Below are 18,867 nucleotides of genomic sequence, written 5' to 3' on the forward strand. Positions count from 1 at the left end.
TGATATGAATTTGCTATGCAACATCTTGTTCTGGGTTACAATGTAAAGATGTGCCCAGAAGTATGTATTCTATCACCATCTCTTAAAAACCAGGTGGGGCAGAGTTCTTTATCTCTTCCACAACCCATCCTTCCTCCAAGAGGATATTGTCTCTTAATGGGCCATTGAGTCCCACTGTATGACTGATAATATTACAACATCCCATTGTGGGATGCTCCAGCCAGGAGGAGGAGCCAAGCCTTTCCTATCTAGATAAAAACTGAGATTTAGAACATCAGAGCAGCCTTTTTCCACTGGATCCTAGAGGAAAATCGGGCCGTTCCACATTATCACTGGACCTTCAGAGGAAAACTGCACCCTTCTACAGGAGCACTGCTTCAACTGAACCACATCTGTCGTCCAGGACGACTGCAGCCACCATTAATGGGACTGCTACCACCACCCTCACTAGCGGGGTGTCAGGTTGTATTCTGACTCTCTCAGTGATTTTCTTTTGTACTATCACTTCTATTTATTTTTTATCTCTTTTCCTAATAATTTGTGTTTCTGACTTGGAGTTTCCCAATGGTTTTGCTTTCAAACCAGTACATTTTTGGTGCCCAACAAGGGGCAAAAAAGTACTGAAAAAAGTCAGCATTCCAATTTTGTATTGTAGAAGCCACCTATTCACCATGATTCTCAACATGCTTACATGGGTCTTCTATCTAGCTCTCTATATTTTTCCACACATGGGGAACTATCTGCCGGTTGTAAGGCTCCTATATAGACCAGGGTATGGTATAAAAATTGCTTTATTGGTCTATTATGTCTATTGTATGATAACCTCCAAGGCAATGAACATCATTCAGAATATATACTCAACTTTGTTTGCTTGTCCTAGTCTAGGCTGCTACATCTGGGGCCTCAACAATCACACCCAGCCCCTGGGGGGAGAGATAAAGAATGATTTTTTTCCAACCTTTCAGGCCTGACACAGCAGTTTTTGGAAATATTGAGTTCTCTCTGGAAGCCAAGGACAGCATATTGTTGTTGTTAGTTCTGCTTTGTCTCCTCTGCACAGCCTGCAACATGCTTAGAAATAAAACACTACATAGTGTAGTGCAGCATCTTCTTGAGGAAGAAGAAAAAAGAAGCAAATCAGCTGCGTCCATGTCTGCACAGAATGTCACAAAGGAGAAAAGAACCAACCGCAAAGCAACAGTGTCCGTGTCTATGCAGACTGCCACAGAGGAGAAAGGAACCAAAAGCGCCATCAGCATCTCCACACAAACCATCACTGAGCCAGAGCAGCCTAGACCAGTAGCAGTTGCCCCCGTTCAGAAGAAGAAATCAAAGAGCAAATCAGTTCACATAGTGACTGATGAGGACATGGCAGGACCTTCACACCCAAGAGAAGAGACAGAGCCAGAAATGATCACTCGCTCTCGATCCCTGGGTGAGCTGCATGACCTGCGGAGGGAATTCATCTGCCAGATGAATGAGTCCATCCTGACCTGGTTGCTCCACATCTGGGACGCTGCAGCCAATGACACCATTCTGGATAGAAGTGAGGCCAGGCAACTGGGATCTCTGTCCCGGGATGTGGTCATCGACCAGGGGATCGGGAGAACCCAAGAAACTCTCAGCCTCTGGCGGCGACTGCTGACAAGTGTGAAGGACAGATACCTTTGTAAAGAAGATCTCCAGGTGCACCAAGGAAAATGGAACACAACAGAACAAGGTATCTGATGCCTGAGGGAACTGGCCGTGCTGGAGATCATTTTCTCAGAAGATGAGAGATTTCCTAAGAGCCCAGACTGTGTCAGGTGCACGTCACAGATGTGGTTGAGATTCGCGCAGCTCGGACCAGGGATGTATTCCCGTTACCTGGGAACGCTGCAGTGGAGGGAAGGTGAGGACATGGTAGGCCTCTTGGCCAATAAACTAACAATTTGCAAGGACACTGTCACCACCCCATTTCTTACCCATATCTTGTCCATGGAAACAAGGCTGATTGAGCAAGTCTGGAGTTTGATTGAAGAGGGCCATCAGAAACTAAAAAAGGAACATAAAGAAGAAAACTACCACATCTTGCCAGAATCAACAAGAGTCTCTGCCCAGCCAGGGAGAGAGGACACACTCCACGAGGTAACCTCTGGTTTTTCCTTCAGGAGCATGGAGAAGACATGAGGAAATGGGATGGAAAACCCACCTCCTCCTTAGCAGCCCGGGTATGTGAGCTAAAAAGAGGGACACCTAACAGAAGAAGCTCATCTAGAGTCAAAGCTGCTCCAGTCTCTTGTGCACAGAACTCCAGACAGTATCAGAATGATGATATGACTGATCCTCTTGAAGGGACCACAAGAACCTATTTACTGGCAGAGAGGAACCTGTACCAAGATCAGGAATAGAGGGGTCCTGCCTCTAGCCAGGTAGAGGACTGGGACAATTGAGTCTATTGGACTGTGTGGATCCGATGGCCTGGCACATCCAACTCACAAAAATATACAGCTTTGGTTGACACCAAATGTGCCCAATGTACCCAGATGCCAACAAGATATGTAGGAGCTGAATGTATTTCTATTTCTGGGGCAACAGGAAGATCCTGTTGTGTTGTGTTGTTTAATGTTAATCTTTCTCATATGTTAATAGTTTGTCCCAGTTTCGTTCCCCTAAATTACATATATAATGGTTTAGCCCTTACCCGCCTATCCCCCGTCCTTCAACCCTAAACCACTCCCAGTTTCCAGATTCTTCCCTGTCCTTCACCTTAATCCCTGCCCCTAGCTCTGTCAATCTTCCCCAGACCCTGCCCCAAGTACTAGAAAGTTCTCCCTACTCTGTTAGACAATTGGTGGTTGTACCCCAGTTGACGCCCATGTATCTCCCTACTGGTTTAATGTATCCCTTTCCCCACCTTCGGTACCTCCCCTAGTTCGCTACAATTGGCCAAAGTTATTCACCCTCCCCTTGCACCTCCCCTGTATTTAAGCTTGTGCAGACCCTGTCAAACCGCCTTTTGCGGTTCCCTCTCCCAGACCTCAGACCTTCGTTATGTCCCTCCAATAAACTCCTCTCCTTGGAACCGCTTCTCTTTATCTCTCCCAGACGGATTGCCCCGTTACAGCAGATGCTATACCTCTTCTGCGGCTCCCAGAGTGGTGCCGGGGAGAGGCCACTCCTTGATGCGGGCTTCTTGGAGACAGCCGGTAGCCCAGGTGGAGTGGGCACTTTGGGGAAGATGCGTCAAGATCCCAGCAGTTGACTATATTGGAGGCCAAAGTGAATTTAACTGGGAATGGGTGGCAGAAACACCCCATCATCACTGGCCCAGAGACCCCATGCATCCTCGGCATAGACTATCTCAGAAATGGATATTTCAAAGACCCAAGGGGATATTGTCGGGCTTTCGGGATAGCTGCTGTAGACAAAAGACATCAGAAAGCTGAATACCTTGCCTGCTCTCTCAGACAACCCTTCTGCTGTGGGACCACTGAGAGTTGAAGAACAACAGGTACCAATCACCACAGCAACAGTACATAGTCAGCAATTCCATACCGACAGAAACTAGTTAATTCCCATCAATGAGATGATTTGTAAACTGAAGAGCCAAGGGGTGGTCAGCAAAACCCCTCACCCTTCAACAGCCCCATCTGGCCTGTGCACAGGTCTGATGGAGAATGGAGATTGACAGTGGATTATCGTGCATTGAATGAAGTGACTCCACCACTGAGCGCTGCCGTGCCGGACATGCTGGAACTCCACTACGAGCTGGAGTGCAAGGCAGCAAAGTGGTACACCACCACTGACCTTGCCAGTGCATTCTTCTCCATTCCTCTGGTAGCAGAGTGCAGGCCTCAGTTTGCTTTCACCTGGAGGGGCAGGCAGTACACCTGGAACTGACTGCCCCAGCGGTGGAAACACAGCCCCACCATCTGCCATGGACTGATCCAGGCTGCACTGGAAAAGGGCAAGGCTCTCGAACACCTACAGTATATCAATGACATCATTGCATGGGGGAGCACAGTAGGGGAAGTCTTGGAGAAAGGAGAAATTATCCAGATTCTGCTGAAAGCTGGTTTTGCCATTAAGCGAAGTAAGGTTAAGGGACTGGCTCAGGAAATTCAGTTTCTAGGAGTCAAGTGGCAAAACAGACGTCATCAAATCCCAACAGAAGTAATTAACAAGATCACCGCTGTGTCTCCATCAACCAGGAAGAAGGAAACACAAACTTTCCTAGGGTGCCATAGGTTTTTGGAAGATGCACATTCCTGAGTACAGCCACATTGTGAGCCCTCTCTACCTGGTCACCCACAAGAAGAACAATTTCCACTGGGGCCCTGTAGGCACTAATAACATAACAAGTTGCAAAAGCTACCGAGGAAGAAGGTGGACCAAGTCAAGTCGCAGAGCTTAAAGCCCTTCAGCTGGCTTTGGATATTGCTGAACAAGAGAAGTGGCCGAGGCTCATCTCTACACCGACTCATGGATGGTAGCTAATGCTCTGTGGGGATGGCTGGATCACTGGAAAAAGGCCAACTGGCAGCGCAGAGGGAAACCCATCTGGGCCGCTGAGATTTGGCAGGACATTGCCACCCGAGCAGAGAGACTGACCATGAAGGTTCAACACGTGGATGTGCACGTACCCAAAATTCAAGCTAATAAAAAATATCACAACAACGAGCAGGTAGACAGAGCTGCCAAAGTGAAAGTATCACAGGTAGATCGAGACTGGCAGCACAAGGGAGAATCATTCCTAGCTCGTTGGGCCCATGATGCCTCTGGTCATCAGGGGAGAAATGCAACATAGCCATGGGCCCGTGACCAAGGGGTGGACCTTACCATGGACAGCATCTCACAGGTCATCCACAACTGTGAGACCCGTGCTGCAATCAAACAGGCCAAGCAGGTAAAGCCTCTGTGGTACGGTGGATGATGGTTGAAGTACAGGTATGGGGAAGTGTGGTTACTGCACTAAAAAGAGAGAGAAAGGACAGTAACACACATGGGCTTCTTTAGGGAAAAAGGTCAACTTTATTGTATGGACAGCACATATTTAAAGCATGTTACGTGGAGCTAGGACAGGACAGTAGCTCATTGGACAATTGGGAAAAACATTGATGGGATAGTACTTCAGGATGTATCCCACGGGAAAGACACCAGGTGTTAATCTTTATTATGAATTCCACTCTGATTTTTACTGTATTATCACCTTGGGAGACTTCCTCCCTAACTGAAGCTATAGTCAGCTTATTAGCCTGGGAATGGACCTGAGAGTCAGGAGAAATTCAGGCCTGAAAAAGAATTTCCAAGCTGTAATTCCCTAGCTCTCTAATGTGCATGTCTACAGGGAAGCCTGGCAAATTGATGGCATCACCCTTCCCCAAACCTGCCAAGGCAAGGGCTATGTACCCACCATGGTGAAAGCAACCACAGGATGGTTGGAAACCTACCCTGTGCCTCATGCTACTGCCCAGAACACCATCTTGGGCCTAGAAAAGCAAGTCCTGTTCAGACATGGCACTCCTGAGAGAACTGAGTCGGACAACGGAACCCATTTCAAGAAGGGCCTTATCAATACCTGGGCCAGAGAACATGGCATTGAATGGATATATCATATCCCTTACCACGTGCCAGCTGCTGGGAAAGTTGAATGGTGTAATGGACTCCTTAAGACTACCCTCAAGGTGCTTGGTGGGAGAACCTTCAGAAATTGGAAAATGAATTTAGCAAAAGCCACATGGATGGTCAACACCCAAGGGTCCATCAATCGAGCTGGTCCTGCCCAGTCTGAACCCCTGCACACAATGGATGGAGACAAAGTCCCTGTGGTAGACATGAAATGTATTTTAGGAAAGACTGCTTGGATTAATCCCACTGTAGGCAAAGGCAAACCCATCTGTGGGATTGTTTTTGCTCAAGGACCTGGTTACACTTGGTGGGTAATGCAGTAAGATGGGGAAACCCATTGTTTACTAAAAGGAGAACTAATTTGAAGTGTGAACTGTGTGTAAGGTTTCATTCTGTATTTATAAATATATATATCTGTAAGAGGGTATTGGTTGGGGTATGATGTAGATGGTAACAGAATAAGGGGTGGATTATGTCCTAGGTAACAGTGTAAAGATGTGCCCAAAAGTATGTATTCTATCACCATCTGTTGAAACCAGGTGGGTAGTGATCCTTATATCTGTGGAAAATATCCTCTGCTAATGGGCCATCTGTTAAGAACCAGGTGGGGCAGTGTCCTTTATCTTTTCCACAACCCATCCTTCCTCCAGGGAGGGATCTTCTGTTAATGAGCCATTGAGTCCCACTGTATGACTGACAAAATTACATCATCCCATTGTGGGATGCTCCAACCAGGGGGAGGAGCCAAGCCTTTCCTACCTAGATAAAAACGGAGGTTTGGAACACCAAGGCAGCCCCTTGGTGTTCCCAAACACCCCTGGTTCCCACTGAAACCCACTGGTTTCCAGAGGACAAGAGCTACCAGAGCTTTCTACAGGATCACTACTTCAACAAGACCACTTCATCTGGACTGCGACCACCATCATAACTAGCGGGGTGTCAGGTTGTATTCTGACTCTGTCACTAGTTTTCTTTTGTACTATTGCATGTATTTTATCTTTTCTCTTTTTTCTTATTCAATTGTATTTCTGACTTGGAGTCTCTTACCGGTTTTGCTTTCAAAGCAGCATAAGACTTATGTCTTGTTTTTTTTTTATTCAGCTGCCTAATACTGGAAAGAAAGCAAGATCTTTCTTGTGACATACAATGGTGGCAGAAAGAAGATTTGAGTGATTGTATTTAGAGCTTCATTTTTCTTACTGGTTATTTTTGCTGGAATTAAATAGCAAGAAACAGCCAGAATTGCTCTACGAGAGTGATGTCTTCAAAGAGAGTAAGAAGGAGGAGACAGGCAAGTACAGGTCAGTCAGCCTTGCCTCCATGAATGATCTGGGGCACAAAATAGAGCTGGAGGCAAGTCCTTAGTGCTCTGACCCCCAGGTGCTGATACTGGGGCAGATACTCTTGAATGTCTTCATTAACAGCCAGGCTGGAGGAGCAGTTTACCTTCAGCAAGTTTGCAGAAAATACATGATCTCTCCATAATTAGGTCACTTACAACCAGGGCTGCAGAATTAGTCACAGTGACTCAAATGGAAGTAGAAAAAAGACTGCCCAAAACTCTCAGTTGGAGCACTGCTATTGCTCAAGTGTGTAGCTCACAAAGAAGCCCCTCAGCACTTGCCAAAGTTCCTTAGCTCATCTGCTATTTTAAGTTATTCCAGCAGTTTGCATGGCTGCATCATGAGAAGGTGTGTCATGAAAGCAGTGATGGGGAATGCACCTGGGGCTGGCTGTTCCATGTGCAGCTGCAGTGCCAAAGAATAAAGACTATTTTCCTTTGCCTGAAGCAAAACCTTCTGGACATGTGTCAGACCTGGCAGCACATCCTTCCAGCAAGTGGCAAACAATCCCATGTCACAGACCCATGTCAACTATGTAAGTATGGGACTTAGAACTGCAAACAATGCAGCTCTTTGTGTCAGGGACTGCCCTTAAGCATTTTCACACCACCATTCACAACGACAATTCAGTCCTGATGGCAGTGACTCAGATCTACTACAGCCTAAAACATAAAGACAAGATCACTGCAGATGGATTTTACTCAAATGTCGAGATTCAACAGCAACAGCACTGCTATCATAAAAATGCAACCCCAAATTGGAAACAGGAATAATTAGAAGCAAGCAATAAACAGAGATCCTTGATGCACCAACTCCAAGACTCAGAAAGTCTTTTTAATAATAGGTGTCTATACACCTACAAAATTTCATTCTTAATGTTTTAGTTACTGAAATAACTAAATATATCTATATCTATATCTAATATCTATATCTATTATCTATAAATGTATAGACAGAAGTGACCGACTACATCCTTAAATACATTTTATCATCACTACAAGAAAAACTCCAGCTTCCATTATTGCATGGAATCTTTTCTACCTTCAAGTACCACCATGGGTATTCTCCTATTCAAAACTCTATGCTAGCTATTCATAAACTATTGGGAAAGAAAAGTCCCAAAACAAAACCAAACCCCAGCGCATAGAATTTATTAACCCAAACAACATTTGGAAAGCCACTACTACCTGGCATCAAAAAAATGTTCGATGTCTCTGTAATAATTCCTTCTAGAACATTACTCAAAATGATTCATGTTCAGCAACTACTCCAGCAGCAAATAAAACCACCAGTCCATCAGAGACGAATCAAAATATGACTGAACCTCCACGGAAAATGTAGCTGTTTTCTAAGAACTGCAGAGAAAAATGTCTCCAAGTTTTCTTTACTTAAAAGCCTGGTGTAAATCCAGGCTCCCACTCATAATATCCAAGAATTTACCGCCAGGGTGAACACGTCAAGCGCTGACATACAGGGACACAGGGACACAGGAACACAGACCCAGACTGCTGGATGCACATCCCTCGCACCCACACTTGGAACCATCTTCCTGCTGAGCTGAGGACAAGAAGCGACCGGAACAGCCCGGGCACTCCGCTTCCCTGCAAGGCACCCGACAGCCTTGAAGCTCCAAAGGGAGCCCAGGTCGGAGCTCGTACTGTCCGGAGCGAGCCCGGAGGAGCCCCCCCATCCCTCAGCCCTCCCCAGGCCCAGCTCCTGGCGCAGCCGGGGCCGCTCCTCCTGCGCTGTCGCGGCTCCTCCCGCGGGCGGGGCTGAGGCGGCCCCGCTGCGGCCCCGCTGCGCTCCGAGCTCCGAGCTGCGCTCCGGGCCGGGGCTGGGCCGGGCCGGGAACGGACGGACATGCCGGGAGAGGGGAGAGAGGCCTGGGACAGAGGGGAGATCCTGGAAGAGGGAGGAGTGATCGGGAGAGGGGGAGATGCCGGGAGACGAAGAGAAGCACTGGCTACAGCCCGGGAAAGGGGGGAGCCTGGGACAAGGGGTAGCTCGGGACGGGAGAAACCCGAGAGAGGGGGGAGAGCCCGGGAGACGGGGGAGAACCTGGGAACGGGGAGAGATGCCGAGAGAGCTGGGAGCCGGGTAGAGCGGAGAGAGTCCGGGAAAGGCCTGGGAGAGCAGAGGCCAGCGGCGGGAGGCCGGGAGCGGGGGCTGGTGCAGGCCGAGCGGGAACGGGGGAGCCCGGGAGCAGGGAGTCGTGCAGCCGGGCCGGGAATGGGCGCGGGTCAGCGCCTTTGGGAGAGCGCGGCTGCGGGGGCGGCCCCGGAGCCGGAGACACGTGGAAAGCGACTGCTCGGCAGCCCCGGCGGCCGTGAGAGCACAGCCCTGCCCGGGGAGGCAGCGCCCTGGGCACCGCTCGGGTTCCCAACGAGGCGATGGCACCGCTCGGGTTCGCCGCCGTATCCGCGGCAGCTCAGAGCGTCGGTCCCTCCTCGGGCCCAAGGCTCACCTGCGCCAGGTGCGCCACAGCATCGCCTCTGGCTGGAGAACCCACAAGGAGCAGTGCCGGGCAGGGACTGCAGATCCCCATCGGTGGCAAGGAAAACAGAGCAAGGAATCTTCCACGGGAGAATACATGGGATCGGAGTGAGGAGTCACTGTGGAATGTGTTAGGATGTCCGCACATGGATATTACTGCTCTTGGCTTGGAACGTGGAAAAGAAGTGCAGAGACATAAATTAGAAGCTGTTTGCAGTGACCTGTTATCTGCATAAAATGCTACACAACAGCTGGAAAGCTTTCTGGATGACTAATTACCACTTGCCAGGTAATCTGGACTTGATAGGGGCAGCTTAGTTATTGCTCCAAAATGACTCAGGAGCCACGATTAAGAAAATTCTGAAGCAAGGTGCATAGACTCACATTTTAAAGCAGTTACTGTGTGTTTGATCAATGGAATCTGCTTTTATGCCATGATTCTCCTGAAGGTTTGTATTGTGGATTCTTTTTCATGCAGGCATACATGCAAAATTTGGGGATCTAAGGTAAAGTCCTTTTATAAGGGATATTGGAAGAGACTGGCCTTGGTTAAGCAATATGTCAGCGAGAGACAGTGAAGCCATTATTACTGAGAGGAAGAACAACCCTGCAATAGAGGTGTGAGCCTTGGCAGATATTCACTAGAACCACCTTCGGCAGAAACAGTTAGAAGGTAGAGTGAAGGGATTAATCACTGGTGCAGTATTCTATGGACTTTGGGATCACTACACTATTCCAAATGGTCTCCCTTCAGTCAGAAGAGGCTTCCATCTCCTCCAAGAATTGCCTACTCATACTCTTCTACTCCCTTCCAAATCAGTTCACCCTCAATCACAAACCTCGGGCACATTCCTATATTCCCTCTGTCCCAGCAGCTCAGAGCTGCATTGCACAGTCTTTGCTGTGCTGCAGAGAGCACAAAGCAGGCTGGCCTGGTGCCCCTGAATATTTCTGCAAAGCACTCTGCATTTCACACCTTTGCTGTGGCTCCGTGCACAAGTCCAGGATTGCAGGCGCTTCCTCGCAGGGCTGTGTGAGGCACTGTCTCCTGCAGCTGTGACCTGACAAGCTGTCCCTGCCTCCCGCTGGCCTCGGTTCCCCTGGCACAAGTGCCGTGCCTGAAGGACGCTGCCCTGTGCTGGAGCCTGTGGAGCAGCCCGGCTCCCTGCCCCTGTGCCCAGAGTGCTGCACACACTGCTGACCTTGCCCAGGAGTTACAGGGCAGCCGGCCCAAGAGGGGCAATGCTCAGCCAGGGCACCAGCCCTGGGCTGCTCTTTGCCTTTCTCTCCTGCTGGCCACGCTCCAGGGGGCCAATGCCACCAGTCTGTGCTGTGCCCAGCACGGCTGCGCTTCCCCTGGGGCCCAGCCAGCTGCCAGCTTGGCTCTGAGAGCAGAGGATTCGCCCGGTGCCAGGAGGAGGCACCCAGGGCCGGGCTGCTGCCTCTTGCAGCTCCAAGGGCCTCCTTCCAGCCTGTCTCTGCCCAGGCTCAGGCTGCTCCGGGCTCTGCCAGGGCTCTGCTGGGGCTCCACCCTGGGCAAGGCTGGGCTCACTCTCCCCTCACAGTCACTGACAGCTCTGCACCACATCCTGGAGACCTTTCAGAGCAGCCTCACTGATCTTTCTGCTTTCTCAGTTGAGCCAAACTCTCCTCCAGCCAAAGAGATTGCACTTAGGGATGCAAATCCAAGTGGCAGGAAAGCAAATGCTCTTGAGTCACAGCTGAAGGCTGTCACCGTTGAGATTTAAAAGATACGACACTCCGTAGTTCACACAGCAACAGCCAATATTACCGAGTGCAGTTCCTTTTTAGAAGATGTTAAAAACCCTCCGTGGCTGGTCTCCTAATTGGCTGAATTTGGTTACCACCCAGCTCATTGGCCAGTAGCTGCCTGTGTCCATGCTTGCCAGGGATTGCTGGCATTGTTTGAATTTAAATGTCCCAGCTTTCAAATGCCTTCCTCCTAGGGATGTTGACCTCTTTTCCCTAATGGCATAGACTGGTGGAATTCTAATGAGGGTATCTATGACTGTGAAGCCTCCAGGCCAGATTTTAGCCATCATAGAAGGTCTGCATCTGCATGGGATGGCTTGGCTGCCCCCTCCTCTGGTTTTGCCTGCAAATGCCATTGCCTTTTCTGCCTCAAATAGAAGCACCGTGGCTGGGCAAAAACAAGCCAGTGGGCCATATTCCAAAGGCAGTGTGATCTGGAGAGGATAAACGAAGAAGAGCCTTCCCTACTCAGAAACCATGCCAAAGAAGCCGTAAGTGTGACTTAGCAGCATTAAAAACAACTGGCAATCCAGAAAGAAATGTTGTATTTTCTGAAAGAATCAGAAGGAGGGGAATCTTACAAATGAGTTGCACTTGAGAAACTTTATTTATTTATTATCTTATTCTGTAATCTTACTGTATGATCCTAATCTACAGTTCTCCTCAACAGTCTTATTCTATGCTGGTTGCACAGGTAATGTTTCAATGTGATATTTAAATTCTTGTCTCCTTCTTCTTCTTCTTCCTCTTCACTGAAATGATGAGTGGTGTCAGGGTTGACACTGGCTTGGCTGATGTTACAAATGGATGCTGTCCACAGGGAAAAAAAAAAAAACAAACCAAACAATGAATCATGACTTTCAAGGCTCAGTGCTTCACAGGCTCAGTCAGGATTGCTCTGGTTCACAGAAAGATGCAGAAAGAGAACCAACAGGGCCATCTGCACCTCAACCTTCCTGTGCAAGACCTTGCCATCACAGGCAAACCTGGCCCAGAATCCCACTCATCTCTTTATTCTGGTGTCTTCATCTTGCTGGGGACTTTGTCCTGCCAGGGCTCTGGAAATGGTGCTTTTCTGTCCTTGGGGTTTTTTCCTTTCAGGAAACTCCAAAGACTCACATGGGTGCCTCTCTTTGAAAGACAGGCATCATGCTAATTTCCACAGGGGGACACAGCAGTGTCTACCTTTCCATGCCCTGCCCCTCCTGTGCTGGATGGCACCTTCCTTCCTTCCTTGCCAGCAGGGACAGCCGAGTGGCACTGGGTCCTGCAGTTCCCTCTCTGCCACACAAGCTGGCAGTAACCCTGGGGCAGGTCCTGTCTGCTTGACCATGCCAGGCAGCAGATGGGGCTGGGACAAGTCCCTCTCAGCTGTCCCTGTTTGTGTGGCAGAAACCTCTAAGAGTGGGGTGGGGGCACAAACCAGGGCCCCTCAGAGGCTCACAGTGAGCCTGCCACAGCCCCTCCTTCCCACAGCCAAACCTCTGAGTGCTCAGCCAGGACTGGCTTCCTCGGGTTCTTCCATCACCATTTCACACCTCTGGATCCAGCATTGCTCTACTTCAATTCTTGTGCCATTACATAAAACTGACCACACCATCAAATTACAAAACAGGGCAAAAGAAACAGTCAGAGGAGAGAGCACCTCTCTTCTGAGGACAGACTGAGAGACCTGGAGTGATTTAGCTTGGCGAAAAATAGCTCCCAGGGAGACTTTATTGACACTTGCCAAAACTTCAGTGGGGCTTCTGAGGGAGTGTGGGACACCTTTTTAATTATGTCCAGTTGCAATAGGATGTGGGCTAACATTTTTAAACAAAAAGAGGATTGAGTCAGAGTAGATCTAAGAAAGAACTTATTTACTAGGAGCACGGTGCAACGGTGGCACAAGTTGCCCTGAGAGCTGGTAGGTGCCCCTGCCTGGAACCATCCCAGATCAGGTGGGACAGGGCTCTGAGCAACCTGATCTCCTTCAAGATGTCCCTGCTCATTGCAGGCCACAGGACCAGATGACCTTTGCACCTCCCTGCCAGCCCAGCCCAGTCTAGGATTCCTCACCATTTTCATTTGAAAAAGCACAAGATTGGAGGTGAGGAGGAAAGGGGGGCTGATCTGATGCCTTGGCCTCCAGTGGAGGAGGAGCCCATCCCACGGACACTCTTTCACCTGCAGCCCCTTTGCATTTTACCTGCAGGAGCTTCTTGGCAGACCAGCGCTGAGTCTCATCTGTCTGCAAGCAGCAGCTCAGGAAGTCCCGCAGCAAAGGCGAGAAGAGGTTGGGCTGCTGCAGCTTTGGTCTCCCTCCTGTGGCTGTCGGGAGTTGAGGCTGGAGAAAAAGGAAACACGAGGCTCAGCCTGCTCCTTTCACATCTGTCACTGCTCTCCCAGATGCCATTGTTTAACCTGCACTCTGCACTGGCAGTTTCTGCCCTGGCAGAGAGGCTGAGATGACTTTGCTGTACCAACAAATCACCCAAACCCCAAAGCAGCCACAGCTTTTCCAACATGCAGGGGATCTCACCTTGGCAGCTGATCTCATTACTGACCTAGGTAGTGGGAACTACATCAGCAAAACCATGTTTGCTTCCTTGAGGATTCCACCAGCTTGACAGGCTATTTGGAAGAGGGATTTTTCTGTATTAACTAACTCTTTATTTCCAAGAATTATTACATGAAAGGCATCACTGAAGTGCTTGCTGGTCCCTTAAGCACAGCTGCCATAAACCAAAACTCATCAAGCTTTTTGTCCTGTTCTTGAAAAGAATGGTAATTGGAAGAAAAGAAAGGAAATCCACCAGGTATTCCTCAGGTAAGAAAACAAACATTTGGAATGTCATATTCGACACAGACACATAAAGATGCATGCACCAGGTATTGGGATGAAAATGCCTGTTTGGGCACACAAAGAGGAAACGCCTGCAGCTCTGTTTCTCAGCAGTCTGCAAGTTTCACCTTCTTTATGTGGCAAAAGGAAACCTTTTCATGGGTGTGATGGGTTGACTTGGGAAGAAGAAACTCAGAAGTTCTCTCTGAGGGAGCTTCCTCTGTGGGGGTTAGGACACCTTCAACAGCCCATGGGAGAAAGTTAGTTCGCTCCTTGAAAACACATGTCAAAGGAGGTAATCCGGAACTTGTTTTTTTGTCTTTCCTGTAGCTGAGCAGGTGACACCAACCCGAGCTTCCCCCCCGCCCCCCATGCCGGGGGGAGGCTCGGGAGGCCGCTTGGGCCCCGTTTGCAAACGAGGGGAGCCGATGGCCGGGAGGAGGAGAGGCTCGTTGATGAGACCTTCACGGCTTCCTCCTCCACGGGCCCGCGGCTCTGAGGGGGGCCCGGCTCCTGCTGCTGGCTCGGAGCAGTTTCTGAAGGGCCAGGCCTGCCCAGCCCCCGCACGGCCTGGGGGAGGCAGCCGGGCCTGTCTGGGAGCAGGGGTGGCCATGGGCAGGGTGGGGCTGCAGCCCAGCCCCAGAAAGGCTGAGTGACACCTCAGCCACCCTCACCCAGCACGGCCTGGGCCTGGCCCGACTCTTGGAGTTGTGTTAAACTTTAACTCTTTACTGCTCAGATAACATTTGCAAAACCTCCGGCCTTCCTTTGGATATGAAAGGGAATAAGATTTCTGAAGTCAGTGAAGCAAGAGCTAAGGTTTTTTAAATAGAAGGAGAATGAGGAGATGCTGTCAAGATGGCTGAAAATCCTTTTGTAAGATTGTAGGGATGAACCGATGTACTGAATATTCCTATAAACCATGGAAAAAGACATGGGGGGATGGAGATGTTCCATTTGATAGATGATTTGACCAAAAAGCACCTGTGTTGAGAATCTTTGCCCTGAGGAAAGAAGGGGATCTCAGTTTTATGAGGATGAAGCCTGAACAGAGAGAAAAGAGATTAAGAGAACCTTTGCTATGGAACATTTCATTCTTAAAAGTAAAACCCCATGAGGAAGACATGGCCCACATCTACAGCTTTGGGAAGGCTGTGGAGTTGGGAGGAGCGTCATGATTGCAGGTCAGGGTAGATGCAAATCGTGAAAATGAAACCACGAGAGGACTGTTTTCTTCCTTCTTGTGGAAAAATCCCTACAGCTTTCATCAAAAAGAGGCTTCTCTCTCCGGAAGTGAATTGAAAAAGACTAAATTAGGGACTGACCAAAATATTTGCTATATGTTTGTTTTGTTGTTATGAAGGTTGGGAAAGGGAAGGAAGGAGTAGTCTGAAGAAAATCTTATTCTGAATTTGTTTCCCCCCACTTTGTTTGTGTAGTTAATAAATTTCTATTTTTTTAATAATCTCCTAAGTTTTAGGCCTGCCTTGCTTTTTTTCTCCTGGTTCTGTCTCACAACAGGAAAATGAGTGTATTTAAATTGGAAAATCAAAACTAAGACAATGGGCAAATCAGAAGGAGAAGTGCTATCCCTATGGCAACCCTCTGCTCATTTGGATACTCTACTCAATGCATCAATGGTGTGCCATTGCAGAAAGTGCCAGGCAAGAATGGGAGGTTTTGGCAGGCTCTCCATGACACCAGCCCCTGGCCTGGTCTCCATAAAAATGTCCAGCACAATACTAACAGCTCGGTGCTGGTGGCACTGAAATAGATGGTGACCATAGAGACTTTGTTATTATCCTCTTCAACCCAGAGGAAAACTTCCAAACCTAAAACAGCAAATGCACTCTCCTTGAGTAAAAATAATGATGGCAGCTTTCTTTCCCACACCACCAGAGGTGACAAAAGGGGTTTTATCCTGTCGCCCTGCAGCTGAGCTCAGCCACTGGACATGACGGGGAGCTGATGTCCTCACTGTCATTAGAACTGTGCAACCCAGGGATGGCCCTGCTCCTGCAGTAAAGGAACACAGCACCGGCATCAACCAAACAACCAAACACCTTGGATCCCAGCCACAGGCACCTGACTGCAGCTCATCAACTTGTTAAAATACCAAGAAACAGCCAAGGGTTTGGTGTGCAATTCTAACTGTAGCCAGAGAAAAACACATCCTGAACATAGCCAGGCCATCCAGAGACATGACAGAACAATGTACAGGTTAGTTGAAAGCCTGAAAGTTTCAAAGACACCGGATTTGGAAAATATGCTACAGTATGCAGGGAAATTGATGTACTGTGTTTAAAAAGAAAAAAGCAAGCAGAACTGCTTGGGCACTACTTTGGTGGTTGGTTTTTATCTATTTTTCTTTTTTCTTGCTTTTTCTATAAAATTGAACCTCAGAAGATTCAACCTCCATTTTGATGGGTATTTATCACCTATCTAACCATTTCACCAAAAATTTTCTTTCCTTCAGGAACAGAGCTCCAACCGTGTTCAAAAAGCAAATGAGAAATGTCAGGCATGGCTGGAGGCAAAAATGGCACGTTGCTGAACTGGTTACCTGCCACTTCTCTTCTCAGGCCACCAAAAGTACAGAAAATGCTGATGTGCTGCAGCAACATGTTTAGAAAAGGACCTTGGTATAAGTAATGCCAGCAGAAGGCAATGGGATTTTGTCCAGTGGCACACAGAACATGGGACAGATGGGAAAGACAGTGGGATCAGTAAGTATTTGCACCTTACCCAGACAGGAGTTTGGCAAGGAACTTCTCGTTCCACCATTTCAATTCCCACAATTCCAAAGGACCAAATATCCACTTTGGGGCCATATGGTTGACCAGTCATGATTTCAGGTGCCATCCACCCAGAAGCGCCGGCCACTGAGTTCTGTCTACTCTGCTCAGGGGTGAGCTGAGCAAAGAGGCCAAAATCAGCTGTGGAGAAAACAACACACCATGAAAGCCAGCTCTAATTAGGAAACCAAGCCAAAGAATTCCCCACTCTCACTCTAAGAATGAGCTGTTGATGAATCTCCTGGAGAACTGGCCATGCTCAGTTTCCTTAGGGCTTTAGCCAAGGTAGTAGGGAATTGGCCACTTCCAAAAAAACCCAGGTTTTTAAATGCTGCTCAGAACAGTGGCCTTTATTCTCCTGAAGGTTTACATTGTATCTCCCTCCCTCTGGAAGGGACACACACAGACCAATGCCACTCTTGACTGCTTGTGCTTCCCTATCATACCTCTGTGCATGTTGCAGCTGTGCCTTCAGCTCAAAGCAGGGGCCCCTGCACTCCCACCAGCAGCATTTTTGGGGAGCTGGCAGTCACTCAAAACAGCCCACACCCCACATCCCTAGAACACTGCCCCTGACCAAGAATATACTGACCCAGCTTGACAGAGCCATCGGTTCTGAAAAGGATGTTGCAGCTCTTCACATTTTGATGGATTATGCCGTTTAGATGAAGAAAATCCAGTCCTTGCAGGCACTGGGAAGGAAAACAAACAGGAGGGCAAAAATTAGTCATGTGAGTTCACAAGAAAGCAAAAAACTCGAAATGGTTCCCTTTCCAGGGGAATGGGGACTAATGGCAGAACACAGTGCCAGTGAGAGGAAGAGCTTGCTGCTCCAACACCAGCAGAGCAGGACCTTTCTAAGGAAAGTCATGTCAGCTTTTGGAAGAGCAACAGCAACTGCTGTTGTAGACTGTGCCCTGCAAACCAGACAGAATGAATGCTGCTGCAGTGGATGTGCTCTCCATGCAGGGGACAAACGATTTTGCCAAGAAAGAAAACGTCCCTCCCCTTGGTGTGAAGTGGATTACTTTGGGTGGCAAGCTGCATGACAAAGGTTTATTGTTGGCCTCAGCACAGATTTGGAAGCATCACATCAGTCACCTTTTAGAAGCAAACAGCATTTTGGGTGCACTACTTTCCTTTTTGAGACCTGTGAGAAACAAGTCTCTCTTTTTTCTTTGGTATTCATTTCAAATCCTGCCACCAGCACCTTTGTTTTTACAGACAAGGAATGCAGTGCAGACGGGCTCGAGGTAAACATTTAGAGAGGCAGGGTGAATAACAACAAATACAAATACAAGAGACAGAGTGAGAATACAAGAGCAGGAGAGAAGAGTACAGGAATAGAGGACAGTGAGTTCTGGGGCACTGGCACACAATTCACTTGAGATGCTTTTACTTCCCCATAGCATACCAGCAACACAGAAACAAAGCTTGGCACATGAAATCTCTCCAGTTCTGAGCCCCAGTTCCCCAGACAATCCTGCCCAAGCCCTCGTAAGCACAGGTGGGTTCTGATCCCTGACCTCCCGACTGACAGCTGCCATCTCATCTTCTAACAGGTACATCTTGCTGATGACATCTCTCAGAGTGCCTCCATCCATGTACTCCATCACCAGCCAGAATTGCTTATCCACAAGGTAGCTGAAAGAAGGAAACAAGGCCATGGATATGAACGTGCATGGCTGTGTTGCTGTTTGGAAAAGACAAGCGTCCTTGTTGTTCCCGGGTCTCTTTGTGATGAGGACACAATGAAAGGAATAGACATTCCCTCTAGGCTGTGCAGTGTTTCCAATCTGTGCAGACTCAAGGAGAAATGTACTGGTGTAAAAAAGAGATGTGTTAGATGGCCAGCAAGTGAAAAATGCAGTTTAATAACAGATAAAAAACCTGTCACACTGCGTTTCCAGAAAAAAGGCACCTAGTATTTCTGGCATGCATAGCAATGGAAAAGATGGGACACAATCCAAGGGAAATCCGAGTTATTTCATGCACATGTAAGAAGACACTTGGAAAAAATCAAGCCCCA

At 48.5% G+C, this 18,867-nt stretch overlaps 1 protein-coding gene across 1 annotated transcript in view; it reads right to left on the reverse strand.

Moving 5' to 3' along the window:
- Nucleotides 1-11,807: 11,807 nt before the first annotated feature.
- Nucleotides 11,808-18,867, reverse strand: part of LOC148219630 (serine/threonine-protein kinase PAK 3-like) — a 147,760-nt gene continuing 140,700 nt past the window's right edge. The window contains exons 11-15 of the mRNA XM_088156434.1: nt 18,365-18,482; nt 17,431-17,530; nt 16,789-16,979; nt 13,408-13,545; nt 11,808-12,029 (exon numbers count right to left, since the gene is read on the reverse strand). Of these exons, the coding sequence (XP_088012560.1) occupies nt 11,934-12,029; nt 13,408-13,545; nt 16,789-16,979; nt 17,431-17,530; nt 18,365-18,482 (643 nt within the window). The 3' untranslated portion in view covers nt 11,808-11,933. The remainder of the gene's footprint in view (nt 12,030-13,407; nt 13,546-16,788; nt 16,980-17,430; nt 17,531-18,364; nt 18,483-18,867) is intronic.

This window comes from Sturnus vulgaris, chromosome Z (genome assembly GCF_052056855.1).
Source record: "Sturnus vulgaris isolate bStuVul1 chromosome Z, bStuVul1.hap1, whole genome shotgun sequence".
Classification (NCBI taxonomy): Eukaryota; Metazoa; Chordata; class Aves; order Passeriformes; family Sturnidae; genus Sturnus; species Sturnus vulgaris.